Here is a 27,301-nt window from a genome sequence, read left to right as displayed (position 1 = left end):
CATACCAATAGTAGTCTCTAGTGTAGTCTCTCTCCTCTACTTGTTTACCACAAAATGGAATAGTTTTTGTTAAATTTCAAAAGAGAAATTTGCCTAAGTATCCACAATGAGACAACAAAATTGTGACAAAGTTCTTTTTTTTTGGGTCAAAATTGTCATCAAGTTCATTTTACTAAACAAGCATTTTAATTAACACAAAACTGATCTGTTGATTCTTTCAAGGCTTTCCATGTCTTTGAAATCAAGAGACCCATCTCCTTCAGCATCAAAGCTCGCATGAACACTATAAAACACATACACAAGCACTGCCAATCCCGAGAAGCACCCGAATCTGATATAAGAAGGAGCCTCCAACGATCCAAGCAAGAAAATGTTCAAAGATATCGAAACGCATGGAGTCCACGGCATCAACGGTACACCCCAAAACTCAGGGATCATAGCTTGAGGTACAACACAATGGAATATTTGCACGATGGCTATAGCCGTGACCGCGCTGGCTCCGAGCATGAACCATCTAAGTGGCCCTGGCGGTGCGAGTTGCCAGACTAAGGTGAAAAAAACTGAGGTTATGGAGAATAGGCAAAGGAAAGAGAGTGTTGGCCATGGCTTGGTGTATCCCACCACTACATAACGGCGGAATATAACGGCGTTTGCCACCATGTAGAAGACAAAGAGCGTTCCGATAGAGACTAGGTTTAAGAGGACGTTTAGGTCGGTGAAGAGGGCGAGAGCAGCCGTGAATATTCCTGAATAAACAGTATAGATAACAATACAGAGTTAAGCAGAAAGGATATGCCAAGATCCGCATTCTTTAGCGAGTTTAATCAATCAGATTAGTATGTGATAACGCAGATATATTCCAAGATGTCTAAAGTTGATTTGGTAATAAAATGAAGATATTGCAAGAATCTCTTCCACTAGTTCACTTGGTGAATAAGACACCTATTTAGGAAAGATTTTGAGTTTTTATTCCACGTTAAAGATATCTCTCTTGGTCTTTGATCAAAAAGGTTATAGATCAAACTTGAGTTTTCTGGTTTATAAAATATAGTATCCAAGACTTTTAGATGAGCACTTTTAACGGAACAAATGAACAAAATAAAGTGGGTATTGATTCGTTACCACGACTCAATTTATGTGGGGAAAACTCACATTATTATGCAGACATAATATAAATATTAATGATTCCAAGATCTTACGCACCAATAATGATGAACTTATATACATTATCATGCAGACTGATGAGGAACTGACTTAAAAAGATGTTTATGCGTAAACGTTGAAAAAAGTTCGAAAATTTGAGTGCTTGAACCAAAGAAAAAAAAAGCTGAACATAACAATTTTCAATAAAGGACAAAAAGAGACCAAAGAGACTCAACAATACGTCACAATCAAATCCGTTGAAAAGATTAAAACCTTTTGAACCCGTTTGGTGAACACGAGGGCGACATTTTTTTTATCGTATTCGATCGATACTCTATATGAAGACCCAAAGCCAAAAAAAAAACACAAAAGAACATAAGAGTACGGCATACATTAATATAGAGAGACACAGTTACACACAGCTACAAAACCACAATCTCAATCAAATTCAGTTGAGGAAGATTGTGATTCTTTTGTTTTTCCCCTTCCTTACACGTATATGTATGCAAATTCACGTGTAAAGTATGATTGACATTACGCTCAATCCAAAAAAGATCGATCATTGAAACAAACAAACAAAAAAACCTAAAAAAATGGATGTCCCCACTTTCCAATGGTCTCTTTATCTTTTCATGAAAATAAAAACAGAGAAAAAACATAAGCAAAATTCCAACATTACCTTCAAAAAAAAATTAACCTTTTTCTATATATGATTAGATGTTAATTAAATAGCAAGAAAAGAAAAACAAATGTTTAAAGAGTGCGTGAGGACAAAAGTTACCAAGAAAAGCGGAAGCGTTGACTGGAGTAGAAGTCTTGGGATGAACCTTAGCAAACCAAGTAGGGATCACTCTTGACCGTCCGATCACACACATGTACCTAGCCTGACCCAACATGGCTACCAACAACGACGTCAATATCCCAAAACTTGCTCCAATCCCAACCACTTTCGTCACCCATTCCCATCCTTCTGATTTACTAAACGCCGCCGAATACGGTGCTTCAGCATCTATCTAAATATGCGTACATACACCATACCATTACTACCAAACCAATAGAAATATTAACAAAATTATTAATGTACAACGTTACGGACCAGATCGTACGGGAGGAGCATTGACATGGACAGAGCCATTAAACAGTAAAGTACAATGACGATTGCGACTGAGCCAGAGATTCCCATTGGTATATCTTTGACCGGGTCTTTTACTTCTTCAGCCATTGTCGAAACGGCGTCGTATCCTATGTAACTTAGGTAAACCATAGCAGCTCCGTTAAACACACCCGAAGCTCCGAAAGGGAAGAATCCGGACGGGTTATCCGGGTTATCGGGTCGGGTTAAATTCTTCACGTCTCCTTTCCAAAAACCCATAACGATGACGAACACAATGAAGGCAATGTGTAACGCCGTCAACACCATGTTCACCTTCGAACTCTCTCTCGTGCTGTAACAGATGATGAAAGTGACGGCGAGGACGACGGTAACGGCGATCGGATCGATCTCGTTGAATCCGTTTGGGAGACCGGAGACGACGAATCTCCACTCCGACGTTGAGATTCCGAAAGCGGATCCGAGGTAAGCGGTGAACCCTCTCGAAACGGCGGCGTTTGACATGACGTAGTCCATTATCAGATTCGCTCCGGTTATAAACGCCGGGAACTCGCCTGTAAACGGCAAAAAAAAAAAAGTTTTTACGGATTTGTGAGTTTCAATTTTGGCGGGAGAGTGTTGTATGTACTACTGACCGAATGTGATGCGGATGTAGCTGAAAGCGCCGCCGGCGACGGGGAGGTGGACGGCGAACTCGGTGTAACAGAAGGCGGAGAGGAGAGCGCAGAGTCCGGCGATTGCGTATGAGACGACGATTGATGGACCAGCGTAGAGGCGACTAGCACGGCCGGTGGTGACGAAGACACCGGCGCCTATCATTCCGCCGATTCCGAGTCCGATGAGATCGTACCAACGGAGAGTGCGACGCATCTGTTCGCCGGAGACGGCGCGTACGCGGCTCATCTCGTCGTAGGAAGTGGAAACGGAAACGGCGCGGCGGGAGAAGCGGGAGGAAGTGTCGGAGAGTGAGTTGAGGTAGACGCGGAGGCTAGAGAAGGAGGTGTCTCCGCCGTAGTTGCGGTATTGGGCCTCCATTTAGGATTCGGGTCGGATCAATATGTATCGGATTATAATGTTTTGAAAGCAGTGGTTTTATAATAGTGTGAGAGAGATTTGCAAAATAATTTATCAGACTGAAAATAAAATAAAGGAGTGATGCTTTTTGCCTTTTGGGTGTAATTATTACTACAAGATTTGGGGAACACTAAATTAGTTTCTTATTGTTTTTGGTTAACCTAGTTTTAATTTGAAATAAATAAATCAAGTAAGCATAGTCTAGAAAGACACTAACTCAAAGATTATGTAATCTGTTTTAGTCTACACAATATTTATATTTTAAGAAGTTTCAAAGCACATAATTTTATTTGTTTGTTTTGCCACTTTCCCGGTAATGGCTTAGCTTAATTGTTTGTTTATGATATTGTTTTTTCACAACTTGTCGATAATATTCACAACTTGTTTGTTAACGACTGCAATCAACGAATACGATCGTCCGATCGTGCTGTTCATTTGAGTGTCACAATGACCAGAAGTAACCGGGACTAGTGGCTGGACAATTTATTCACAACTTGGTGAAAAAAGTATGATTGATTACTGTTGGTCTGTTGCCCTTAATTTATGTGAAGAGACATCAAACCCTTCACAAGGAGTTAAGCTGCATGCTTCCGAGATGAAAGGGAAAAATCCATCATATGATCGTTGATTCTATGTCACAAGGTTTCATAAAATGAGATTATAATTCTAGCATGAGTATCGAGGTTGAGAGTTTAGGATTATCCCAATTTGACTCTTATAATGAAGTTTTAGTATTTCTATGGATTTGGGAAAAATCTACTATATAACAAAAAAAAAAACTACTTTTTGTTTCTTTTGTACCAAGGAAAGTATTGTTCCTAATTTACAAAATTAAAAATTTGAGTATTTATTTTTTTATGTTATATTTGTTTTTTTCACTTTCTAGAACGTTTGTACTATAAATATGACGTCATATTTAAAAATTTATCATGTGTCAAAACCACATATATGTACATATCATAATGTATTTGGTTGTAAAATTTTCATTCTTGATAAGTAGTAAAATACATAACTTTTAATAAAAAGATATATGCTAAATGAATAAACAGTAAAATTAGGAAAAGAAATTAAACAAAGACATAGTATGCAACATAGCAAAATCAGAAAATTACCTTTTAATATAAGAAAAAAAGAAGGAAAAACTTAAGACACCTCAGTTAGAGAGAAGACAAGTCATATGCTTATCTTTTTGTTACTTGAGTTAATTTATAAGCTGCTATATATATCCCTTGCAAGAGTTATCTATATATTACAGATAGTTCTCCAAATTCATAAATATTTTTTTTGGTTGTCAACTTCATCATTCTCTAATTTATTTTGGGATTCATGGCTGAAAATTCATGGACGAGAGAGGAGAACGAGAAGTTCAAGGATTCACTAGTGGTGTTCTCTGCCTTTTTGCCTACTCGTTTCGAGAAAATTGCCGAGTATTTGCAAAAACCGGTGCCTGATGTTAAGAAGCATTACGAGGAAATGGTCAATGATCTTTTACGAGGAATAGCTTTTCCTAATGAATTAAATGAGGCTCAGAGTTCCTACGAGGCAGAGAGAACTAAATGGAGCAAAGAAACACACGAGTCAGTACATATATAAGGATGATTGATGAGTTCAGATTTTTTTTGTTATTTAGTGGAATTTACATTTACATACATACATGTTGATCAAGTGGTTTTGATAGATTAGCGAAAGTATCTTGTGGATCTAGCTAGACGTACGCCTTCTCTGTCTAGACATTAGTTTATTTTATTATTCACATTTGAGTCAATTTTGATCATTTAACTAATTTTGCATTGTGAAACATTATTAAATATTGGCTGATGTGAAAAATTGTAATGCAGATGGTTTCTGATCGGTTTAAAGCGGTATGGGAAAGACTGGCGTAAAATTGCTATCTTACTGGATACCAAGAACCCGATGCAAGTCGCAATGTATGCACATAAGTATTTCAACTGGCAAAACTCTGAGAAAAATGTGATAGATTCGCCAAGAGCCAACGACATACCTGATCTGGTGGACAACAAAATTGTGAATGATGTGATGAAACGACGGAGACACAACAACATAACTCTGGTGGACAACAATGTGGACTCGACAGGCCAAGAAGAGCTAATTCATCCACAGTGGCAGCCACAACAAGAGCCAGTTGTTCGTTCACCATGCTAAGCCCTCCAACTCAACGTGATATCTTTATGACCGTATTAACAACTAAATATAAAAATGCTTTGTGAAAACAAATTGAAAGCCTAAAGTATTGAAGGCCCTTGATTTATTTATTTATTAGAAGTGTGAGGAATTTGGGATTTGCATCTATGTATTGTAAACCATATTTTATTTACTTTTGTGGTCAGCTATTTTATTTTCTTTAACCATTAAAACAATAGTTGACAAAAGAAAAACATAAGTATTTTAATTTAAATACAATTGAGTAAACAGACAACATAAATTGAAAAATGGAGCTTTTATAAAGTTAAATACAGTAGGAAACAAAAACGACTTGAATCTCCTTAATTACTCTCAAGACCAAGTTTTACCCTAATTGCGTCTAAAAGCAAACAAGAATGGAGCTCATGAGTCAAGTTTGCGGTTTTAGATACGAAACCGCGCGTGTTTATTTTTCTAAATTGAGGGCTAAGTTTGTAATTTTCACCTACGTTTTAATCCGGCGACTCCCCCACCTCTATAAATTCTCAGCTTCTGAAAAATAAAAAGGAACAAACAACGCTCGCTCTTCTTCAGTAACAGATTCCACAAAAACGATCTTCTTGATTCTTGAAACATTCACGATCTCTTTTTTTTTTTTTTTATCTCATTTTCTTTGGATACTACTCTATGGCTTCGATTCCGCAGTGGACGTGGGACGAACACAAGCGTTTTGAGATAGCTGTGGCTCAATCCCTGGTGGACTCGTCGTCTTCTTTAGAGAATATCGCCAAGCTTCTGAAGAAACCTTTCGAGGAGGTGAAGTACTACTACGAAGCGTTGGTCTACGATGTTGGAATGATCGAATCGGATAACATTGCTTTGCCCAAGTACCGGGACGACGATTACGTGTCATTGAAGGAAGCGAGAAAGCCCATACATATAATAAAGGGAAGATTTTGGACAGAAGAGGAACACAGGTTCATATCACACTTTCTTATAATCTTGGCAGGTTATTTAATTAATGTGTGTGTTGTGAGGGAATGTGATCTTGATTATGGGCTTTTTTGATTTGGTTAATGGTGTTTTCAGATTGTTTCTGGCTGGATTGAACAAGTATGGGAAAGGAGAATGGAAGATGATATCAAGAGAATTTGTCAAGACAAAGAACCATATGCAAGTGGCAACCCATGCTCAGAAGTATTACAAAAGGCAGCAATTGGGGAGTAAGAAGAAACGCTCGACTATCCTTGACATAACTTTGGAGTCTATCACAGGCAAGCCAGATTTTGGAATGCATAACCCTCCGCATGATGATGATCATCCGCCGTCCCGAGGCTCTTGTCTTGGACCTGAGATGTGTAAAGAATGAAAGAAGCAATGGATAGAAGAAAAAAAAAAAAGGAACTTTTCTTGTTTTCATCAGTATTTAGATAGGTTTGGTACGTAGTTTCGGTATAGCTAGGGGGATATGAGTTTCACTTGAAGATGTACAAGTGCATAGGATATGATTAATGATGATATCAAGTGTATAGGAGGAGTATATGTGTTTTGACTTGATGATGATCAAGCGTATAGGGTGATGATGATGATGATGAAATAAGACCAAAATTTATAAGAAGTTTATAAATTGAACTCTTTCTTGTAATGAAAGTTAATGCAACTTTTTTTTGTTCTTTGTGTGATGATGAACACACGCATCAAAAAAAAAATTCTAAGAAAGAGAGTATTGATCAGTCAGATAAATAATATGCGGGGTTAAAAACAAAACAAAAATAAATCGTGCTACTTTTGTTAAATAAAGCGAAGATGCGGAATAATGTTACAATTTTCGTATTATTTTCTCACTATAAATCTGATAGGAAACGAGAAAACCCTCAAGAAAATTGCGTTGACAACGATTTATATTTGTTGCTTCTATAAGATTCCTGATCTTTAGCGATCTCTCTAGATTTCTATCTCTCTCTCTCTCTCTTTTCTTGGATACTTACTATGACTTCGAGTCCGAGGTGGACGAGGGATGAGGACAAGCGTTTTGAGAAAGCTCTGAACGAATACCGGGGCGTAGCTGTCTCGCCGTATTTTTTTGGGAAAATCGCCCATTCTGTGAACAAACCGGTCAATGAGGTGTATTACTACTACCAGGCGTTGGTCGACGATGTTGAGCTCATCCAATCGGATAACTTTGACTTGCCTAGGTACCGAGAGGACGATTACAAGTCACTGAAGGAGGCGACTCAGTCCAAAAACAAGGTCAAGGAGAAAGCGAAGGGGAATCCTTGGACAGAAGAGGAACACAGGTTAGTCAAAATACTATCTCGCTATATGGATTACAAAATTAGGGTTTAATTAGTACTTTTGACTAGGGAAAGTATGCAGTTTTAGAACTTGCTATGGCATGGTAACGGTTGATGCTTTAGGGGGTTTTTTTTTTGGTAAGGGTGATGAACGTAGAATAGATAGATGATTGTTAGTTCGTTTTAATGTGATCTTGGTTATGGACCTTTTGGTTTGATTCATGAGATTTTCAGGTCTTTTCTAGAAGGACTAGAGAAGTACGGGAAAGGAGATTGGAAGAACATATCGAGGGAATGTGTGAAGACAAGGAATCCGATGCAAGTGGCAAGCCATGCTCAGAAGTATTACTTAAGGCAAAGTTCTGACGGTAAGAAGGGGAAACGCTCGAGTATCCATGACATTACTCTGGGAGATATCCCTGGACCCAACTTGAAGCCTATGGGCGGGCAGCCAGAATTTGGTGGCCAAATTCCTCCGTATCAAAACTATTATTCCCAAAACAACGTCGGGCCTTTGTGATGATAATGTTGATGGGTGTTTAGCAGGCTTTGACGAACTATGTAAGGCATAAGGTTTTTTTTTGGGAAATATTTTGGTTTATGGTTTTAGCTAGAGTCTTGGTTCCTCGTATAGAGTTTGGTGTTAAAAGAAACTTGAAAGGCAATTTATTTAGTTTTTGATTTTCAGTTGATGGAAAAGTTTCAATAAAAACTAGTTTTCCTAATTCAATATTATGAAAACAGTTTTTTTCTTCCGAAATCTAAAATGGAGTAGCTAATAATGATGGCTTTCAAAAACTTAAAAACATTTTTAAAAAAAAAAATCTAGCTCTGAGTTTCTGAATCCATTGGATTTTAAGAAATTCTTACCCAATTTTTTAAACCGGATTTTGATAAAAATACAGTCTTATTCTTTCTCGAATTTAATGTCCATTATACAATAATGTAAGAAGCGACGGAACTTGGACTGGTTCGTTTTCTGCATCTATATAGGATTGGTAGTTTCAATAGGAGGAGGACATGTGTTTCCCTTGATAATTGTATAGGATGATTAATGATGATATCAAGTATAGGAGTATATATGTGGTGAGTTTTGGTTGACGATGATCAAGTGTGTGTATACGGGCGGATAAGATGATGATGTACATATATATAGGATGATGATGCTCATTGATGAAGGATTGAACAAACTATAAATGTTTTGGTTGCTTTGAAAAAAGTATAAATGTTTTAAGATCCTTCTGGTATTTTGACCAATCTTTCTCAAGTTCCTGGATCTATCGAAAGTTGAAATTTTGAAACTACAAATTTTAAGCTGGATTTTCAAATGGTGGACAGTCTATTCACCCTCGAATTGTCCATTTTAAATTTTGGATTTTGAAAATTCTTATGATTTTCTTAAAAAAAAAAAATATTATAACCATTTATGTCTTTCACTGGATCATTGACCTTTTCCAACCACATCAATATATATACATGAGAACCAATTCGGCTTAGATTCTGGTCAGCATGCTGTGACCTCGACTCCGAGTCCTGTATCTTCTTCTATGACCCTACTTTTGACAATAAATTATAAAAAATTGCGAAAACAAGTAGAGAATTTTTAAGCATTTTGGGCCACATTGTGCGCATATAAGTTGATTTGCGCACTTTAAAAAAAAAAGTATTGTTGTTAAGTAAAAGTAAATAAGAGGATTAAAGGGTGTTATTGAAATTTAATTTATAAAGAATTTTAAAAATTTCAATAAAATCATCAAAAACAAATAAGTGAAATATATTTAAGGATTGTTAGAGATTTTTTTATAGTTTTGTGGATTAATTTTCTAAAATCTTGCACCAAAGAATCTCTCTATATATTTTCATTGATATTTTCCATAATTTTATTTTGTGAAAAATGTATAAAATCATAAACCAATAACATAATAATTAAATTTTTTAATAATCCTATATTCTTTTGTTTTAATTTAATAACACAAAACTTTTATTAACTTTATAAATATCTAAATCCAATAACCTCAGGTTTGTTAATATTTTAAATGACTTTTTATAATTCACAAACTAATAACACTAAACTTTAAAAAAGTTTAACAAAATCTTGACTGAATAAAATCATTCTACATTACATTTAAAATTAATCTTTAAAACTCTATTTAAATCAATACCAATAACACTCATTTGATTTTATTATAATTCATTTGATTTTATTATAAAAATTCTATATATACGATTTTCCCTAAAATGATTTCTCAAGATTATTTTGACAAGAAACGAAAAACCCTAAATAGCAGCAGATTTCTCACTATAATTTTGTTGCTTCTATCAGTCGAGATTTCTCTCTTTTTTCTTTTTTTTTTTCATTCTAGGATACTATGGTTTCGATTCCGCGGTGGACGAAGGAAGATAACAAGCATTTTGAGATTGCTCTGGCGCAATTCCCGGAGGGCTCGCCGTCTATTTTGGAGAGTATCGCCGAGCATCTGCGGAAACCGGTGGAGGAGGTGAAGTTCTACTACGACGATTTGGTCTACGATGTTGAGCAGATCGAAACAGGTAAGGTTCCTTTGCCCAAGTACCGGGATGATGATGACGATTACGTGTCACTGAAGAAAGCGGCTGAGTCCAAAAGCCAAGGCACGGGGAGAAAGAAGGGAATTCCTTGGACACCAGAGGAACATAGGTTAGTTATATCAATAAGGGTTTCTTTGGATTGTGGAATTCAAGTCCATATTTAATAGTTTAATCTTGCTAAGGATTAATGAATTAGCTAGGGTTTTTTTTTGGTTAGAGCTAGGTGGAGAACGAATATATCACGTATTAATTTGCTAATTAGATAGATGATTATTTTTTGATGTGATGCTCTTAGTTATGGACTTTGGTTGATTTAATGATAAATATCAGATTGTTTCTGGATGGACTAGAGAAGTACGGGAAAGGAGATTGGAAGAGCATCTCGAGGGAATGTGTGAAGACAAGGAGCCCGATGCAAGTGGCAAGCCATGCTCAGAAGTATTACTTAAGGCAAAGTTCTGACAGTAAGAAGGGGAAACGCTCGAGTATCCATGACGTGACTCTGGGACATGCGGACAATGTAACCGTTCCTGGGTCCAACTTGAAGTCTATGGGACATCAGCCACATTTTGGTGACCAAATTCCTCCGGATCAATATTACCAACACTACTCGCAGGACAACTTCGGGCTTTTTGATGATGATGCTCATGGTGGGTGTTTACCAAGCTATGATGAATTATATTCTTACAAGTTTTGAAGAACTATATATCATAATTAAGCTTTTTAACGAGAGATCCTAGTTTAAGGTTTTATAGTTGCGGTTTTCTAGTCTAGACTTTAGTTGTAAAACAAACTTCAATGGTAGTCTAGACTTTAGAAAAACAATACTCTGTTAAAAACAAAAATTTAATTTAGAAAATGAATTTTCGTACTTAAACTGGAAAAAAGTGTACTGTCGACAGTGGACCAAATAAGTTTAAGGAAGTTTGACAGTTATTTTTTCAGTGTTGTTGAGATCAAATTGGACGACTAGAAGTTTGCTGTAAAGATGAAAACAAAATGACACATACTCTGCTTACTCCTTTATCATAGAAAACAGAATAGTGACACTGTTAACCAAAGGGTTTAGCCCCTAAGGGATTTGACTTAGTCCTGATATATATATTTGTTTAATTAGTTGGTTGCATTCTTGATGATAGCCAATTCATATTCACGAACTCATGAACATTATTTAAAAAGAGAAAGTGTGTATACAGACCTAAGTTTTCTTATATAACAAAAACCCTACACAATATGACAATCAAATATGATATATATGACTTCGTGAAAGTAATACTTATGAACATGACAACAAACCTAAAGTTTTTCTGTATATGCATATTAATTTGCATTGATAGGCCATAGCATTTTGGTAGAACATGTGGAAGTCGTAAATATAAAGAGGGTTGAAGATAGCTACTCGGTTTGCCAATCGTCCGTTTTGTTGTAACTATACGAAGTTACTTGTCCCAAAACCCCAAGAACTGGATAAAGTGAAGTATATGTCAAAAAAAGATCTAGAAGCAACAATAGAGATCTTTCTGATCATAATACTTTAAAAGAAAAGAAAAAAAAGACATTTCTTATATAGTGAAAATATCAGTTTATTGACGACCATGATGTAACACTGAAAAAAAGAAAGAAAACAAAAAGTTTGGCTCTTATACTTGAGCCAAACTTGGAACATAATGAAACAGAAATGGCCAACACTCAACAAATCCAAAATCAATTTGTATTAAATTGCCCCATCCAATAATGTGGACCAAGTTTTTGCCGTGTAAGTCGGTTACCATGTATTTATCACAACACACGACGACTTTTTTTCTCCTCATCGACCAAGAAAGTTACGCCGGTAAAGAAATTAAAATCGGGCGGGACACCTGGTGGTATGTGTAAGATCATGCTCCACGACACCACTTTGGTCTCACCAATCCTATTTGTCAATCATATCTCTGTCACTGATCTAGCGTCGCGTTGCAACAACACCGAAAGCTTCTCTTCTCTAACAACTGATAGAGACACTACTTCAAAACTAGGACACTGATACGGAAGACAGAGACGTCTGAATGTTTCAGTTGTATAATCAAAAGCAAGTAAGAATACGCCAAGCTGTTTCTGTTTTACAGCTGAAACAACCCAATAAGTATTTCCTTTCAAAGACACGCAGAACTCACTATGTTCTACGTGGCACTCAAGGGTTGTATCAATAGTCCTCCATGAGTTAGAGTTGCTCTCATAAATTGCAAATTCTGGTCTCGGGTAGAATTTACCCATATTATAGCACAGTATTTTGTAGCTCTTACCGTGAGAATTCTTGTCATGGTAAGATCCAAGAGCACAGGTGCCGCCAGTTTGTCTAGTTTGAATCCATCTGGTTTCACCAGTACACGGGTTCCAAACCACGATTCTAGTTTGGTATACGTTGGTGCATAGTAATAATCCCTCCCAGTGTGAGACTTTGGAAATCTCGAATTGTTCTGAACTAAAACAAGGGTCGGGCAAGCTAAGTGCACGTGTGGATGGATTTTTAAAGAGGTTAAGGCTCATCGAAGAAACCCTAAACTCGTTCATCATGAGAATCAGACACTGCTTCGGGGCTTTACGGAAGTGCTTTCTTGTGAATCTCCTAGTGTCGCATATGTTGTTCCATAGTCTGCAACTATATCGTATCCTCTGCAGAGATGTGGCCGGAACGCGACAAAGTATCTCCTCTAACAAATCCCTTGGAAAGCCGTCCGGCATCACCATTGTGTTTGTGATCTCTCTAAGGAAGAAGGTGCAGTACAGTGCCTTTGATTGTTGTTTAATGTTTTCGTTTGCTTTTTTGCTTCCTCTCTTCAAATATATATAACATATATATGGTATATAACCCTAGATATTGTCTCTATCTAGTTTCTATATATTTTCACCAAGTTTATCGTATGATTTTTTTTTTATATAAAAAGAAAAGTTTATCGAATGGTTCATTCACTATCAATTTTTGTAAGTCACTCACAATTTCTTAATTTTATCTTCATATACCCCCTCCTGGTCTGTAGCTAGTTTCTAAATTCCACCAAGTTTTATCGTATGGTTTTGAAAAAGAATATCAAAAAGAAAATTGTATCGTATGGTTCATTTCATTATCGATTTTTTATAAGCCACTAGCTATGTATTAATTTTGTTTACTTTAAAGCGATATTAAGAACAATCGGTTAAATTTTATATTTTAAAATATAGCATATATGCATTCGGGCTAAAACTAATATACTAAAATTGAAAAAGGTATGGGGCAATATAGATATGCGTGCAAACTAAAATTTATACAGTTATTCAATGATTTCAGTCTGGTTTAAGAGGATGAGGTGAGATAAAGTAAGTTTGGACCAATGTTTGAAAATATTTGAGACAGCTTTGGTATATTATCTTTACCATTACATGTGCTAGTATTGGTTTAACATAGAAAGACATTTTCCATACACTGGAACTAATTATATACGACACACTTTAAGTAACTCACCTAAAAAGGATGCAGCTTTATTTGATCCATCTTACTGTGCATCGATTGTCTCATGTTGTGCTGTTTGGTATGGATTGAATTGCTGCAAGAGGATTCACTTGGTATGAAAAAGCAAGCTTCCAGAAATCTACAAATGCTTTTCTCGTAGACTCCATCTGTCTGCGAATGATCCTAAAACAAGTAAACGAGCACACATACAGCTTATTTTGTGGTTCACAGTGTATTTTTTTTTTCATCACGTACAGATGTTCAGAAACAGACTTAGAGGAATTCTTACCGTATCAAAGCAGCTCGTTTTCTCTTCAAAGCATAACATATGATTAATCCAACAAGGCTTATAGCAACCTTTCCCTTGGACATGCTAAATTGGGTATTACCAAGCTTGAGGCTTAGAGGATGGGATGACCAAAGTGGCGAAGGTTCATGTTGTTTAGTGAGTTTCAGGCCAGAATCAATATCATAATTCTTGGAATCCTTGGGCTTATTCACTACGGCATAAGAAGAAGAATCCTTGGAATCTTCCTCAAAAGAACTAGCATCTGGAACGTTTGTTGTTTTGAGAGACAGTAAAGAATGTAATCTTCTCAAAAGCCCCTGAAGCAGAGATTTGAGTGTAGCATCTTAGTACGAGGAACACATTTACAAGTTTATACACAACTCATGAAAAGATACAATAGTACATGTCGTCTATCCTCAGGCAATGCAGCTTTCTCAACCCATGAAACGGCTAGACCCACGTCATCAGAAACTTTTGCAAGAACTCCAAAGGTATACAGCTCTACAACTTCTAAGAACTCATCAATATCCATAGATGTTTTCCCATGGAACCCTTTTGCACTTACTCCAGCGTCATTTAGGATATAGTGGTTGTCTCTGTAAACCCATATGCTAAAAAAATCTTGCAGAATCTCACTTACACCCGAGTATGAACCATTTGATATTTGAAGGCATATCCTAAAGGGGGGAAAAAAGAGAGAGAATATCAATAAACTTGAGATATACCACATTGTTCTGTGACTTTTTACTATGCTAATGGATTCAGAGAACAGTATTGTACTCTCCCTAATAAGTAAAAGTTAGCAAATAATACGAACTCTCAAGTATTTTTTTTTTAAATATTTTCTCTCACTCTCCTCTTTGGTTATGAATGTCATTTACTCCTAGTTCTGAAGCCTACTTACATAAAGAACCAAATATACTCTGTTTCAAGCGCAATAAGATTTAAATACTGTGAAAGTTTCAGAACAAGAAAGATACCCAGTGAGAAGAACTTGAACAGGGATAGCTGCAATTTCACCAAACACATTTCTCAACTCGTTTACAATCTCCACTGTCCTGCATGAAAAAAAAAGGAATTTGTTGGAAACTATAAAGCTCCTTAAAGCATCCAATTCCAAACAGAATCAAGAGGAGCTAGTCTCAAACTAGATAATGTGAAAATACAGTCAGGAAACATACCTTCCGATTCCATGCAAGGATTGGACTAAAACCATACCAACAGATTCCAACAGATCATGCAATTGGTGATCACCAAGAGCTTCCTCCTCAGATAAAACATCAATGTTTCCAAATATTGTTTTCAGTATGGAGGAAGATGATGAATTTGCCTCTTCATACATAGAGCACACGAGGTAACTAAACCCATCAAACAAAGAGCAATCGGAATTACTACTGAGCAAATCATCGTAAGCATCAAGTATGAGATGAATTGGTCTTTCTGAAAATTTTTACACATAATTGAATAAAAACCAGAACAGATGATTCATGTTAACACTATTTCTGGGTAAATTTGCAGTTCTCATTATACGCATCGCCAAGTACGGAAACCAAAATTCGCAAAAATTAGCAAACAACAAAAGATAAGAATTTTAAGGAAATTATCAGAAGTACCTCTCAGAACTTTCGATTTCTTCCCAAAGATCAGTTGCATTCATCGTTGGAAGAAGCTTACCCAAAGCAACAAAGCGAGGAAGAGGATTGATTGAGTATGCTCTCGAATGAAGAAGAAGAAGACGAAGAAGAATGAGCGAGGAAGAGAGAGGTGATAATTGTGGTATTTGCTATTGGGCTAAGATTATGGGCTTTTCCAGCACAAATTAAGCAATGCAAGCCCACCCAACAAGTTATATAATCTGAGCTAATTTGGTCGGCTCTTAAAAACTAAGAAGCACGGGAGCGTGGAAAATGAGGCGTTTCTCGCTCCGGAAGCAGAAACGTTGGGAATCGCCTGGAATCGACTCGGAATCGCGGTTCCCAAAATATGATGTTTGGAAGCGCGACGAAATCGGACGTTTCAGAGTTGGAAGCGTGTGGTGTTAATAAAAATATGAAATCGTTGCTAGTAATAAAACTTTGTTTTTAAAAAATATAACGACATCAACTATATGTGTCAACTCTCAACATTTTATTACAATGATTTTTTTTTTTTAAGAATTTTATAAATATATATATGAGTACGTAAACATATGTATCTATATGTATATAAACATATATGTATATACATACGCTTCCAACATGTATCCCTTTCCTGTTTTTTAGAAAATTTTTGTTTTTCCCCTCCTGATTCCATGCATCTTAGCTTAAAAACGTCGACATCCGACACCACACAATGTGGCCTCTTAAACGTCGACTCAATGGAAGTCCCATATCATGTGATGTTGTCCTTTCTCATGTGAAATCCTTTATATCATATCCCCGTTCCAAATCTTGAGTAATTCATAAGGTTACGTGATAGACAGATGTTTAATGTTTGCTTTTGCATCGTAAAAAGTGAAAACTTTAGACTTATCAAAAGATCAATTATCGAACATTTTTGAAGAGTGATATTAAGATAGCTTAGCTTTATTACTTTTTGGTAGATATTTTCGTTGTAGGTAACGAAATTATGATTGTTATTATTATGTGGTGCCTAAACACAATATCAACTTAGCTCAGTTTTACAAATAATAGTAATAATAATAATAATAATTGAGGAACAAAGAAAAAGACAAATAATTTATTCGTATATTTGAGCATTCTATAGGTTCAAAACTATAGGTTCCCTTTGATGTAAGCAGCACACAACGTTTTCAACTTTTCATAATCAATCAAAAAAAAAATTAAGAAAAAAACAAACAAACAAATTTTAAGCTCTTGACTTAACCATGGCTCTCAACGGTTCCTTCATCACCACCGTAAATTCCAATTTCCCGGCGAAATTAATTTCACTTCCCGGCGGATAAGCGCTCCACTCAAACTCTTGAACCATCTTCGCTAGCATTAAGTGCACGTGTACGGTCGCCATCGCTAGACCCGGACAAATCCGACGGCCAACACCAAACGGCATCATTTTAACTCCGGTTACACCGGTTATATCCGCTTCCTCCTTACCCGAAATAAACCGATCCGGGTTAAACTTCTTCGGATCAGACCAAAGCTTCGGGTCCTCATTAATAGCAGGGAGATAAAACTCGACGTTAATCCCAACGGGAACATCGTAACCGGCGACCGTCGTCTCCTCCGTCACGGAGTGAGTCAACGTAAAATAAGTCGGTGGATGTTTCCGGAGTATCTCCTTAACGACTGCTTGCAAAAAGACCATTTTATCCACATCTTTCTCCTCAACCTTACGATCTCCAACCGTTGATTTAATCTCATCGTAGAGCCGAGATTGAACCTCAGGATTCACGATCAGCTGTGCTATACCCCACTCGATCGCAGTCCCCGTCGTATCAGTACTTCCGTTGAGAAACTCCGAGCAGAGAGACACGAGCTCTTCGTTAGACGGCGTCGTTTTACGGCCTTCGATTTTAAGGTCAAAAAGTGTATCAAGATACGAGAAAGACGACGCCGTTTTATCAGTCCCCGGATTCTGAATCGCTCTCCGTCGTCTCTCGATGAACTTAACGATGAAATCAACTTGCTCACGACGAACCTCCAGAGCTCTTGCTCTCTCCTTGGAGTAAAACGGAGCAAGGATCGGGAGGTAGTCATCGAGTCTTGGGTTAAGCGTGATCAACACTTTCTTCATCACTTGATCCATGTTCAAAATCGACTCTTCGTCCATTTCGATTCCGAAACACATCTCCAAAAGAATACAAAACGCAGCGAATCTTGCGTTTCTTAGTACCCAGACAAGACCGTTGTTGTCTTTAGCTTCTGATCTGATCCTCTCCACGAGTTTATCCATGGCGGATTGTCTCGACGACCCGAATTCTCTGAACCTTGTCGAGCTTAGCATGTTCGGTACCATGTTCCGTCTTAAGGACCGCCACACGGGACCGTAAGCCGAAGCGTTGACGGTGAAAGTGTTGGAGCTGAAGATGGTTCTGGTCGGATTCTCGGAGGGTCGGGTTGCGAACATTGGTCCGCGTTGAATGAGAACGTCGTGGGCGATAGCTGAATCAGAGATGATGATCATCGTTCGACTCCCCATCCTCAACGTGAAGATAGGACCGTATTTGTTCCTTACATCATCAACGTACTCGTAAAATTGCTTTTTTGAGCGAGCGAATTGGAAGAGGTTCCCGACAACTGGCCAACCCGGAGGACCTGGAGGAAGCTTTACGTGCTTTGAATTAGAGCTCCTGAGCGTGAGGATCAGCAGAACCAAAGTGGATACGAGGATGGTCAAGAAGAGTGAAGGGGAGATGTTAAATGAAGTGGTGGTAAACGGAAAGAGAGACATTTTTAGGTTCTTGTTTGCTTTGTAGCTATGGGGAGGATTTGGAATGAAAAGGGAAGAAGCAGAGGAAAAGGTATAAAAACAGAGGGGAGCATGATAATATAGGTGAGGAGAATTTAAAGTAAAACGGTTTTTGTGATTGGGTTCTCATTTAATGTTAGGCTGAGTTTGGTATGCACAATAAGTACGATGCAAATTTAAAGTCTTTGTCTTTTATGGCAAGTGCAATAGGGTAATACAGTTTTTAAATTTTTTTTTTTTTTTTTTTTTTTTTATCTCCGAACGTGAATTTTTTATCTCCGAACTTAATACAGCTTTCTAAGCGTGATCAACACTTTCTTCATCACTTGATCCTCACCAAAGTAATGTTGTTTTTTTTTTTTTTTGTCAACACCAAAGTAATGTTGTTGTTACATCAATCTTTTGATATGCATGCAACTTATTACAAGTTTAAGTTTAAACCTCTGCACTGAGATTAATACAAACCTCTTCCATTTCTAACATAATGGAATTAAAACGGTTGTGTGATTGGGATCGCATTTAATGTTATGAGGCTGAAGTTTTTGGTATGCACAAGAAGTACGACGCGAAAGTCTTGTCTTTTATGACAAGTGCAGTAGTGGTAATACAGGTTTTTAAAAAAAAATCTCCGAACGTGATTTTATACATGTCATCGTTTACTTTTTCAGTTTGAATTATGAGTTCTTTTTTTATCTCCTGACGTTGTTACATCAATCTTCTGAGATGCATGCAACTTAATTACAAGTTTTAAGTTTAAACCTCTGCACCGAGACTAATACAAGCCTCTTCTCATTTATAGCACCATGCCGATTCTCTACCAAATTACCATCTTATGCTTTAGTTACAAATCATAGTTAAGTTTTTACCTTCATATACAACAGATTCCTACAAGATCATGAATACAAAACATGATATGAGTACCCAGTATGCATATATGATCAGTTTTGACATGAGAGTGTTTATTGAATAAGATTTATTGAATAATATTGGAGTGTACATGAGTTTACAAATGTTCATATGCTAATTAATCCCGCAGCTTTTATGTTTAAACTCTATATTGACCGTGGCTCTCAACGGCTTCTTCATCACAACAGCTAGCAAACACCAACTTCCCGGCAAAATCTACATCGTTACTTATCCGGTGGACACGCGATCCACTCGAACTATTGACCATTCTCGCTATCATCAAATACACGTGTACCGTAGCCATTCCCATCCTCGGACAGATCCTACGTCCAGCACCAAAAGGCCACCCAGTCGAGTCCTTGGTTGTCTCTAGCCTCGGATTTGATCCTTGGTTGTCCCAGCATGTTCTGAACCATGTTAATGACCTCCACATGGGTCCATACATCGCGGAGTGGACTGTAATTTCACTTGAGCTGAAGATTTTCCGGGTTTGAGTTTCGACGGGTCGGGTCGCGAACTGAGCTCCACGTTGGATTAATGTTTCGTGTGCTAGACTCGCGTCGGAGATGATATCGTTGTTTGTTCGAGTCCCTAGCCTGAGAGTGAAGATTGGACCGTAGATCATTACGAGCTCCTCGACGTACTCGAAAAACTGTATCCCCGAGCGAGTAAACTGAAACAAGTTTCCGATCACCGGCCATCCTAGTGGGCCTGGCGGGAGTTTTATGCGGTTCGAATTGTGTCTCCGGTACTTAATGGTTTATAACTAAACCGGATATGAGAATCGCAAAAATGGCTAAGAAGACATGATTAGGGAACAAGTCAATATGCATGAGAAGTAGAAAGTACTGATAGGAGTAAATCTTTTAAAGCTTAATTTGGAGGAATTGAAGAAGAAGAAGAAGAGGAGGAGAAGATGAAGCTAATTAGAAGAGTGAAAAGAATTGTAAATACGAATATAGTTATTATTAGATTAATCGAAAATTAAATGTTTGTAACGGTCGTTACTTGACTTATGTCATGTAATGTTATAAGTGTTTTTTTATTGCCTCTTGAGTGGTGGAGGAGGCAACATGCTATGTTTTGCAGATTGACTTAGGTTTAAAAGGTGGTTAAATATTGAAAGTTAAAGCACCGACATATCATTTGGATTGAAGTGGTGGAATTTGTGAATTTTACAAAACTTGAGTTGGGAGAATTTGTAAACTAATCTTCCAGTAATAAATTGTAATTTTTTTTTTCCATATGAATATGAATGCTAAATTGTAATTTCATGAACGGACATTGGTAGAGCACCAGGAAATGGTGCAAAATGTATTCAAAACTAAAAACACATCTTTGTGTTTATAATTTGGAAATTTTCCTTTTTATTGGTCATGTGATTTCTATTTTTTTTCCAAGTATTCAGGTTTTGTAGTGATTTATGTATGCTAAAATAAAAATACTTAGTACAAAATAATAATCAGGAGAACAAGATATTTTCAAATACTTTGTCATTTAATTGTTGCAGGTTTTTTTTGTTTGTTGAAGATTATAGATGTTGATGTTTAATACCAATTCAAATTGTTTGATATACACACACCTGTGGATGGTTTCGTAATTTGTTTTTAAGACGGTGACATATTATTATCGTGGACAACTAGATATACAAGTTCTTCTACCGTCCAAACTTTAACTTTATATAATTCTAAGATATTTTGTACACTATAAACTAATAATTTGAATAAATCATATGTTTTTTTTTTCCTTGTTGTATCATTTTCATTTTGTTTAATATCTAAACATATACGGATTTTATTGTCAAAAAAAAAAAACATATACGGATTTGATGAATATTTATAAATTGACCTCAATTTTATTGCCTTGACTGCTTTTTTTTTGTTTTCTTTTTCTTTTAATAAATTTGCTGGATAAAATAGTAAAATACAAATAGATAACGCTAACAAAATAAAGTACAAGATGAAACAAAAAAAAAAAACACGACAGCACCGTACCAAAGCTGTGTCGTATTAAAATTGTTGTGGCGAAACAAATTCGTCGTTTTGCTCCGTTGATCGGCAGGTGAAAGTTTCGTCACCACCGTCTCTTTCTCTCTGGTTTCTCTCATTATTCTTCTCTTGATGACGCCGCCGAGACCACCGTCTGGGCGAGTAAGAGGAAGGCCGCTGCGTGGTTATTCGGAATCAGAGAAGATGATGGATGGTACCGGTAGTTGGGATACGCTTGATTGGACCAAACTCGATGTAATTCAATTCTCTCTCTATCCTCTTTGATTCTTAGGGTTTCTCACGTTTTCTTCCCTTTTAACCCACAATTTACACAGACAACACGTGAATGTCGTTTTTCCAAAGTTTGCGAAAAAGCTCATATTCTGGTTATTTGTATTGAATTGATTGCTCAATGTTTCTTGTTTGGTTCTCTCTCTCTTTTTGATTGATGGGTCGCCGCAGTCAGCTTCAGGGTCAGGCTCTTTTGCTAATTTGAGTTGCTTGCTGGAATCGGAGAAGGTCGTCGTCGAGGTATGCTTTTTTTTTTTTTAAAGATTTGGTCAAAGTGATCTCTTTTATTCGAATTTTCCTTTTTAGGAACTTTGTTACCATATCCGGCTATTGAAATTTTGAGACTTGGTATGCAATTTGCTTCACTCGTGTTGTTTGTGGATTAGTGTGGAATCCAGTATTGGTTATGTCCCATTATAATTGAGTCTTTTCTCTGATATTTGGACCTTGTTTACAGGGTTATGGAGTTGTGCTTATCAACACTGATGAGGCAGGGACCTTGTTGGTGACAAATTTCCGTATTCTTTTTTTGGTATGATTTTGTCTTTCCTCTGTTTCTTTTTTTTTTTGTTCTATTTTTCCTTGGCCAATGTGATAGTTTTAAAATGTAGAATACAGGTCTTGAACTTTACTTATTCAAATTTTAAGTACTGTTGAACAAATATATTCTTTGTTTCTCTTTGTGAAGAGTGAAGGAACCAGAAAGGTCATTCCACTTGGAACAATTCCATTGGCAACTATTGAGAAGTTTAACAAATTGGTCAGTTGCTATACCCTGGGGACAGAGCTATGTGATTAATATTGATTTAGTTAGGCTCTGTAGCTTTTACATTTTTTATTCTATGTATTTCTGATTCACGGGTGGTGAACATAGGTGCTGAAAGTTCAATCAAACCCTCGTCAGTCTGACAGGAATCCACCACGACGTCTTTTACAGGTCACTGGTATGTTTCCGGACTTGATCATTTGCTATATCTGATTTAGACTAGGTTTTGTTTTGTCTGGATTTTGTGTCATAGCTCAAAATCCGCTCCGGTTTTGAATTGCGTTCTTGACTGTTAAGTCTTAACGTCTGAATATTATCTTGGACAATAGACATCTTCCCATAGTGATGTTAGTTGAAGTGTTTTCTTCTTTTCTTACAACTTTATTTGATGCTATGATCACTTGCGTGGTGCAGGAAAAGACATGAGGATTATTGTTTATGGTTTTCGTCCTCGAACCAAGCAGGTGAAAATTTCACTATTATGCTGCCTTACTCATTTCTCCCTGAAATATGTCTAACCTTTCATACTTTTGCAGAGACGTTCAGTGTTTGATGCATTACTGAAATGTAGCAAGCCAGAGAGAGTATGGGATCTTTATACTTTTGCTTGTGGGCCTTCCAAATTTGGTAACGCAAACCCAAAGGAAAGATTGCTTAATGAATATTTCCGTCTTCTCGGAAAAAGTTCAATACGAGCATCAGCGGATATGATTGAAGATGGTTCGTTCACATTGTCCAATGAGCTGTGGCGAATAAGTGACTTGAACTCCAATTATAACTTGTGTCAGACGTACCCATTTGCCTTTATGGTTCCAAAATCCATAAGGTATGACACTGATATCTTTTCAGGATTTAAAAAAATTCTCTATCTATACCTTCTAGACTGGGAGTACTACTGTCTTCATATTTTAAGAGCTTTCCAGAAAATTCTCTTCATTTATCTGGCATGTCTCTTTTTGCGCATTGGAACAAGACCATGTTCCTATTGAGAATTATAAATTAAAGAAATAACAAGTCTATGTTGGTAGTGATGAAGAGTTGCTCCAAGCATGTTCTTTCCGGGCAAGATGTCGTTTACCTGTGATCACGTGGTGTCAGCCAGGTAGAAATGCATATATTTTGGCTGCTTCCATTTTAATGATGGTCGTATTGTCTCCAAATGACATGCTTTTTGGCCTCAATTGCAGGAAGTGGAGCTGTGATAGCACGCTCATCACAACCTCTTGTGGGTCTTATGATGAATATGAGGAGGTATATCAGACTTTCAATATCACGAGGAAACATTTGGATAATTGTTTAGTTTTAGTTTTGGATTTCAAAGTTCACAAAGTGATAGATTCTGAAGTTTAATTTGTTTCAACTCCAACAGTAGTTTTGATGAAAAACTTGCTGCTGCATTCTGCTCTCAGTTAGCTGATGCAAAGGGAGAACGAAGGTGAGCTTCTGATGTTCCCTTAGTTTGGTTAATTCTTATGTCTTGTATTTTATGCTTCGTTATAAAGAGTTAAAGTTGTGGATTATGAATGCATCTCATAAAAGGAAATTCACACTCTTGTTGGTCTTGGTGGACACGGTATTTTCTTCTAAAGGCATCAATATGTCGGTTTGGTTTCTATTAATATACTTCCTATTTGGATAGCATTCACAAGCTAGTGTTGAACTGAGCTCATATGGGATATTTTCAGTTATTCACAAAGATGTACTTTTCTCATCTTGTTTTTTTTTTCTACTTCATAGGAAGCTATATATTGCCGATGCAAGACCTAGGAAAAATGCATTAGCAAATGGAGCCATGGGAGGCGGCTCAGAATCATCGTCAAACTATTTCCAATCTGAAGTAAGTAAATGATCTTGGTGTTTTGATGCTTAGAGTCTTGATCTTCTGGAATACCATGATTTTAGTGACGGTGTTTCTTTCTGCAGATTGTTTTCTTTGGCATAGACAATATACATGGAATGAGGGAGAGCTTTTCCCGCCTTAGAGATTATTTAGACATGCACGGTACAACATCATCTGATGGGAGATCATCGTTCTTGGTGAGTATTGAATATCCAGGAACTTTTTTGACTGATTCAGTTGGGGAATACAAGATGATGTATTACACTTTTATGGCGCTAATCATTAAGATATATGTATGCGTGGAATCTACAGAGACACGGTGGTTGGACCTGGGGAGGAGGCAATCTTAGTAGTATGTCTGCTTCAGTATCTTTACTTGGAGACAGTGGTTGGTTGATACACATCCAGAACGTTTTAGCTGGCGCAGCATGGATTGCTGCACGTGTTGCTATGGAGTCGGCATCAGTTCTTGTGCACTGCAGGTTAGATACCTGATTCACCTCACCGGCTAACTATTTCATTTGGATACCAATTTATATACCTGTAATAAGATGAAGATGCGTTTCTTTTAATCAAAAGCTTCTATTATTATTATGATTGTTATGTCATGATTCATCATATGTCATTGCGCAGTGATGGATGGGACAGAACAACTCAGCTGGTTTCTCTTGCATGCATATTACTTGATCCATACTACAGGACTTTTGCTGGGTTTCAGGTATTCCTTGTCCTGATTTGGTGTTTCTGAGTTCTTGTTTTTGTATGCGACTATGTTTACGAAAGTCTTTAATTTAGGTTTGACTTTTAGTTGATATGGTTTCTCATAGAGTATGTTTCACAACTGAAAAATTGGTAACTAGACTGATTCAATGATTTACAATTTAGACTGGGAGTAGCATATTGAATTCTATTCTTCATATCCATTCATGTATCGCTTTTCCCCGAATGAAAATGCTTACCGTATCAGTCATATGTTCTTTCTCACTAACTGTGCATCAACATTCTTGTTTGCTACCCCATTTTCTTATGTACTTTTTCTCTTAAACTCATATCAGGCTCTTGTCTAAAAGGATTGGCTTGCCTTTGGTCACCCGTTTTCGGATCGTGTAGGAATGCCTAACATATCAGGATCCGGTAATTTTGACTTACCAAGACAGTCTTCTTCGGCTGGAAGTTTCCCTTCATCTCCTGTGCGTCAGTCTTCAGGATCAGCAGCCTCACAATCTTCAAACTCTTCCCATGGGCATAACAATTATTCGCCTATATTTATTCAGGTGAGCGAGCAGCTATTCATCTTGCAATTATAGTAACTTTTTGGTTTGTTTTAGATCTATTTCAATGGGTTGGCCGACCAACAGCTTATACTATGTTCACATATGTGTTTCCAGTGGATTGATAGCGTTTCACAGCTAATGCGGATGTATCCTTGTGCTTTTGAGTTTTCTCCGGTATGTATGAAGCCGAACACATTTCTGACAGTTTCATGTTCAGCTTCTTCCCGTAATAGTACTACTACTTTTGCCGTAATATTTGGTGTTTCAGACTTTCCTGGTAGATTTTATGGATTGCTTGCTTTCATGTCGTTTTGGGAACTTCTTATGCAACAGGTAAAATTTTCTTTTGAAGCTCCGTTGTAGAAACCAATTGGTATGTATTATGTTTGACCAATTGTGATCTGGTATAAATTTCAGTGAAAAAGAGAGGGAACAATGTGGGATTGCTGATGCATGTGGATGCATATGGGCTTACTTGACCGATCTGCGTTCATCTAGTGCAACTTCTCATGTCCATTGTAACCCATTCTATGATCCGTTGAAATATGATGGCCCATTATTGCCTCCGGCAGCATCTTTAGCTCCTACCCTTTGGCCACAGTTCCATCTCCGCTGGGCTTGTCCCGAGGAAGCTAAAGCTGCAGATATCGGGGTCCAATGTAGAGCTATGACAGTGAAATATTCAGAAATGCAAAAGGTGACGTAGTTAACTCATCTTCTGCTTACCTTCTCTCTTTGGCTATATAGTGTATCAAAGCTTTTAACATTCTAATTGATTCGAAACAGGAGAAAGAAGCAGCAGAAAGAAGAGTGGACGAGATATCTTTCGCAATGGAGTCATTAAGTGCAGAGTTGCTAAGAGAAAGACATATGAGTTGGTTAGCTAGGGAATCAGCAAACCGAGCCACCAAGGAATATGCAGCTTTAACACGAGCAGTACAATCACTCGGCTGCAAGATTAACTTCAGTAGATCTGATGTTGAAGACGACCCAAGGGCAGGCTCTCTGGAGAATAACCCTAGGAGACGAAACAGACAAGGGAACAACTCAGATGTTTCTGTATCAATCTCACTTATGTCTGAAGAAAATAGATCTGAAAACCCGGTAGGACGAGTTTGTGAAGCCTTGTGTCCATTGCGTACAAGAGAAGGATTATGTCGATGGCCTGAAGCGGGATGTGCTCATGTTGGAAGTCAGTTTGTCGGGTTAAAAGCAAACTTTGATGCGTTTGACCGGCTTGCCATCGACGATAGCTATTTCCAATCTAAATGAAAGAATTAAATTCTGAAGAAAGCTGTGATATTTGTAACAGTATAAAGCCAATGGAGGATCAGAATCATCAATAAAAACCCGTCTGAAGAAAAGGCGGGAGCATAACCATAAACTGACAGTGACACCCTGAGTTTTTGGAACAAGGGAGTTTCTCATCTTGTTACTTTTGTGTATAGCTAAAAGCATTATTTTTTTTCTTAACCACTAAACAATTATTTAATTTAGATCTATGATTCTTTTTGGTTTAAAGTGAAAAAAAAGTTGGGTGAAAGTGATGTACAGTTTCAAATAAATCGACTATTTTCTTATAATTCCATACAACTTCTAGAGTGTTTTAGTTCGAACAAGTTGGGTCATACAATGACTCTTCTTAACTCTCTATTTCTTCTTTAGCATTGGACAGCAAAATGTTCTACTGGATTAAACCGTAATCAAGACAATCCGAATCAAAAACTTTACGAAATATAATT

At 37.1% G+C, this 27,301-nt stretch overlaps 6 protein-coding genes and 3 pseudogenes across 9 annotated transcripts; 5 read left to right on the top strand and 4 right to left on the bottom strand.

Annotated features, from left to right (window-relative positions):
* Positions 1-120: 120 nt before the first annotated feature.
* LOC104771685 (cationic amino acid transporter 7, chloroplastic-like) lies at positions 121-3,431 on the bottom strand. 2 transcript variants are annotated; one of them, XR_015557874.1, is made up of 4 exons: positions 2,890-3,392; positions 2,240-2,808; positions 1,925-2,152; positions 121-746 (listed from the first exon to the last, which is right to left on the bottom strand). XR_015557874.1 is itself a non-coding variant. In XM_010496288.3 (4 exons), the coding sequence occupies exons 1-4, from the start codon at positions 3,287-3,289 to the stop codon at positions 190-192; spliced, it is 1,758 nt and encodes a 585-aa protein (XP_010494590.1). In that variant the 5' UTR covers positions 3,290-3,431; the 3' UTR covers positions 121-189. The 2 variants fall into 2 exon arrangements, 1 of the variants encoding a protein (XP_010494590.1); XM_010496288.3 differs by having other exon boundaries at positions 1,925-2,156; positions 2,890-3,431.
* Positions 3,432-4,574: 1,143 nt separating this feature from the next.
* Positions 4,575-5,690, top strand: LOC104704181 (transcription factor DIVARICATA-like). The gene is made up of 2 exons (XM_010420313.2): positions 4,575-4,905; positions 5,167-5,690. Exons 1-2 carry the CDS (start codon positions 4,655-4,657, stop codon positions 5,489-5,491), a joined length of 576 nt encoding a protein of 191 aa, XP_010418615.1. The 5' UTR covers positions 4,575-4,654; the 3' UTR covers positions 5,492-5,690.
* A 467-nt stretch (positions 5,691-6,157) lies between these two features.
* LOC104704175 (transcription factor SRM1-like) lies at positions 6,158-6,839 on the top strand. Its single transcript, XM_010420307.1, has 2 exons — positions 6,158-6,447; positions 6,560-6,839. The coding sequence occupies exons 1-2, from the start codon at positions 6,158-6,160 to the stop codon at positions 6,837-6,839; spliced, it is 570 nt and encodes a 189-aa protein (XP_010418609.1).
* Positions 6,840-7,346: 507 nt separating this feature from the next.
* On the top strand, positions 7,347-8,505 carry LOC104748112 (transcription factor DIVARICATA-like). Its single transcript, XM_010469800.2, has 2 exons — positions 7,347-7,767; positions 7,999-8,505. The coding sequence occupies exons 1-2, from the start codon at positions 7,460-7,462 to the stop codon at positions 8,282-8,284; spliced, it is 594 nt and encodes a 197-aa protein (XP_010468102.2). The 5' UTR covers positions 7,347-7,459; the 3' UTR covers positions 8,285-8,505.
* Positions 8,506-9,950: 1,445 nt separating this feature from the next.
* LOC104764489 (transcription factor DIVARICATA-like) lies at positions 9,951-11,276 on the top strand. The gene is made up of 2 exons (XM_010488068.3): positions 9,951-10,441; positions 10,663-11,276. Exons 1-2 carry the CDS (start codon positions 10,134-10,136, stop codon positions 11,027-11,029), a joined length of 675 nt encoding a protein of 224 aa, XP_010486370.1. The 5' UTR covers positions 9,951-10,133; the 3' UTR covers positions 11,030-11,276.
* Positions 11,277-12,255: 979 nt separating this feature from the next.
* On the bottom strand, positions 12,256-13,059 carry LOC109132242 (putative F-box protein At5g47300 pseudogene; annotated as a pseudogene).
* A 535-nt stretch (positions 13,060-13,594) lies between these two features.
* Positions 13,595-15,818, bottom strand: LOC147949522 (protein APEM9-like). The gene is made up of 6 exons (XM_087451215.1): positions 15,701-15,818; positions 15,269-15,445; positions 15,068-15,145; positions 14,491-14,764; positions 14,088-14,404; positions 13,595-13,981 (listed from the first exon to the last, which is right to left on the bottom strand). Exons 1-6 carry the CDS (start codon positions 15,742-15,744, stop codon positions 13,861-13,863), a joined length of 1,011 nt encoding a protein of 336 aa, XP_087307341.1. The 5' UTR covers positions 15,745-15,818; the 3' UTR covers positions 13,595-13,860.
* Positions 15,819-16,793: 975 nt separating this feature from the next.
* Positions 16,794-18,726, bottom strand: LOC104764242 (cytochrome P450 77A4 pseudogene; annotated as a pseudogene). The gene has a single exon (XR_015580801.1). The product of XR_015580801.1 is annotated as a cytochrome P450 77A4 pseudogene (transcript).
* A 2,615-nt stretch (positions 18,727-21,341) lies between these two features.
* Positions 21,342-27,142, top strand: LOC104763981 (phosphatidylinositol-3-phosphatase myotubularin-1-like; annotated as a pseudogene). Its single transcript, XR_015580786.1, has 19 exons — positions 21,342-21,643; positions 21,851-21,919; positions 22,137-22,211; positions 22,368-22,439; positions 22,554-22,623; positions 22,860-22,909; positions 22,982-23,271; positions 23,474-23,547; positions 23,633-23,696; positions 23,815-23,880; positions 24,183-24,282; positions 24,369-24,482; positions 24,598-24,767; positions 24,919-25,003; positions 25,341-25,559; positions 25,674-25,733; positions 25,828-25,892; positions 25,977-26,256; positions 26,346-27,142. The product of XR_015580786.1 is annotated as a phosphatidylinositol-3-phosphatase myotubularin-1-like (transcript).
* Positions 27,143-27,301: the final 159 nt, after the last annotated feature.

This window comes from Camelina sativa, chromosome 1 (assembly GCF_030686135.1).
Source record: "Camelina sativa cultivar CO46 ecotype springtype chromosome 1, ASM3068613v1".
In the NCBI taxonomy this organism is placed as follows: domain Eukaryota; kingdom Viridiplantae; phylum Streptophyta; class Magnoliopsida; order Brassicales; family Brassicaceae; genus Camelina; species Camelina sativa.
The sequence above is the reverse complement of the archived record's forward strand: the minus strand, read 5'-3'. Positions and strand labels throughout refer to the sequence as shown.

What these genes read in the sequence shown, in the direction of transcription:
- LOC104771685 (XM_010496288.3), bottom strand. Translation starts at nt 3,289, where the DNA reads ATGGAGGCCCAATACCGCAACTACGGCGGAGACACCTCCTTCTCTAGC. An exon ending in CTACATCCGCATCACATTCG is followed by an intron (nt 2,809 to 2,889) that starts GTCAGTAGTACA and finishes TGCCGTTTACAG; the next exon opens with GCGAGTTCCCGGCGTTTATA. An exon ending in CAACGCTTCCGCTTTTCTTG is followed by an intron (nt 747 to 1,924) that starts GTAACTTTTGTC and finishes CTGTTTATTCAG; the next exon opens with GAATATTCACGGCTGCTCTC.
- LOC104748112 (XM_010469800.2), top strand. Translation starts at nt 7,460, where the DNA reads ATGACTTCGAGTCCGAGGTGGACGAGGGATGAGGACAAGCGTTTTGAG. An exon ending in TGGACAGAAGAGGAACACAG is followed by an intron (nt 7,768 to 7,998) that starts GTTAGTCAAAAT and finishes TGAGATTTTCAG; the next exon opens with GTCTTTTCTAGAAGGACTAG.
- LOC104704181 (XM_010420313.2), top strand. Translation starts at nt 4,655, where the DNA reads ATGGCTGAAAATTCATGGACGAGAGAGGAGAACGAGAAGTTCAAGGAT. An exon ending in TGGAGCAAAGAAACACACGA is followed by an intron (nt 4,906 to 5,166) that starts GTCAGTACATAT and finishes ATTGTAATGCAG; the next exon opens with ATGGTTTCTGATCGGTTTAA.
- LOC104764489 (XM_010488068.3), top strand. Translation starts at nt 10,134, where the DNA reads ATGGTTTCGATTCCGCGGTGGACGAAGGAAGATAACAAGCATTTTGAG. An exon ending in TGGACACCAGAGGAACATAG is followed by an intron (nt 10,442 to 10,662) that starts GTTAGTTATATC and finishes GATAAATATCAG; the next exon opens with ATTGTTTCTGGATGGACTAG.
- LOC147949522 (XM_087451215.1), bottom strand. Translation starts at nt 15,744, where the DNA reads ATGAATGCAACTGATCTTTGGGAAGAAATCGAAAGTTCTGAGAG. An exon ending in GTTCAAGTTCTTCTCACTGG is followed by an intron (nt 14,765 to 15,067) that starts GTATCTTTCTTG and finishes TCCCCCCTTTAG; the next exon opens with GATATGCCTTCAAATATCAA. An exon ending in TGCCTGAGGATAGACGACAT is followed by an intron (nt 14,405 to 14,490) that starts GTACTATTGTAT and finishes TCTCTGCTTCAG; the next exon opens with GGGCTTTTGAGAAGATTACA.
- LOC104704175 (XM_010420307.1), top strand. Translation starts at nt 6,158, where the DNA reads ATGGCTTCGATTCCGCAGTGGACGTGGGACGAACACAAGCGTTTTGAG. An exon ending in TGGACAGAAGAGGAACACAG is followed by an intron (nt 6,448 to 6,559) that starts GTTCATATCACA and finishes TGGTGTTTTCAG; the next exon opens with ATTGTTTCTGGCTGGATTGA.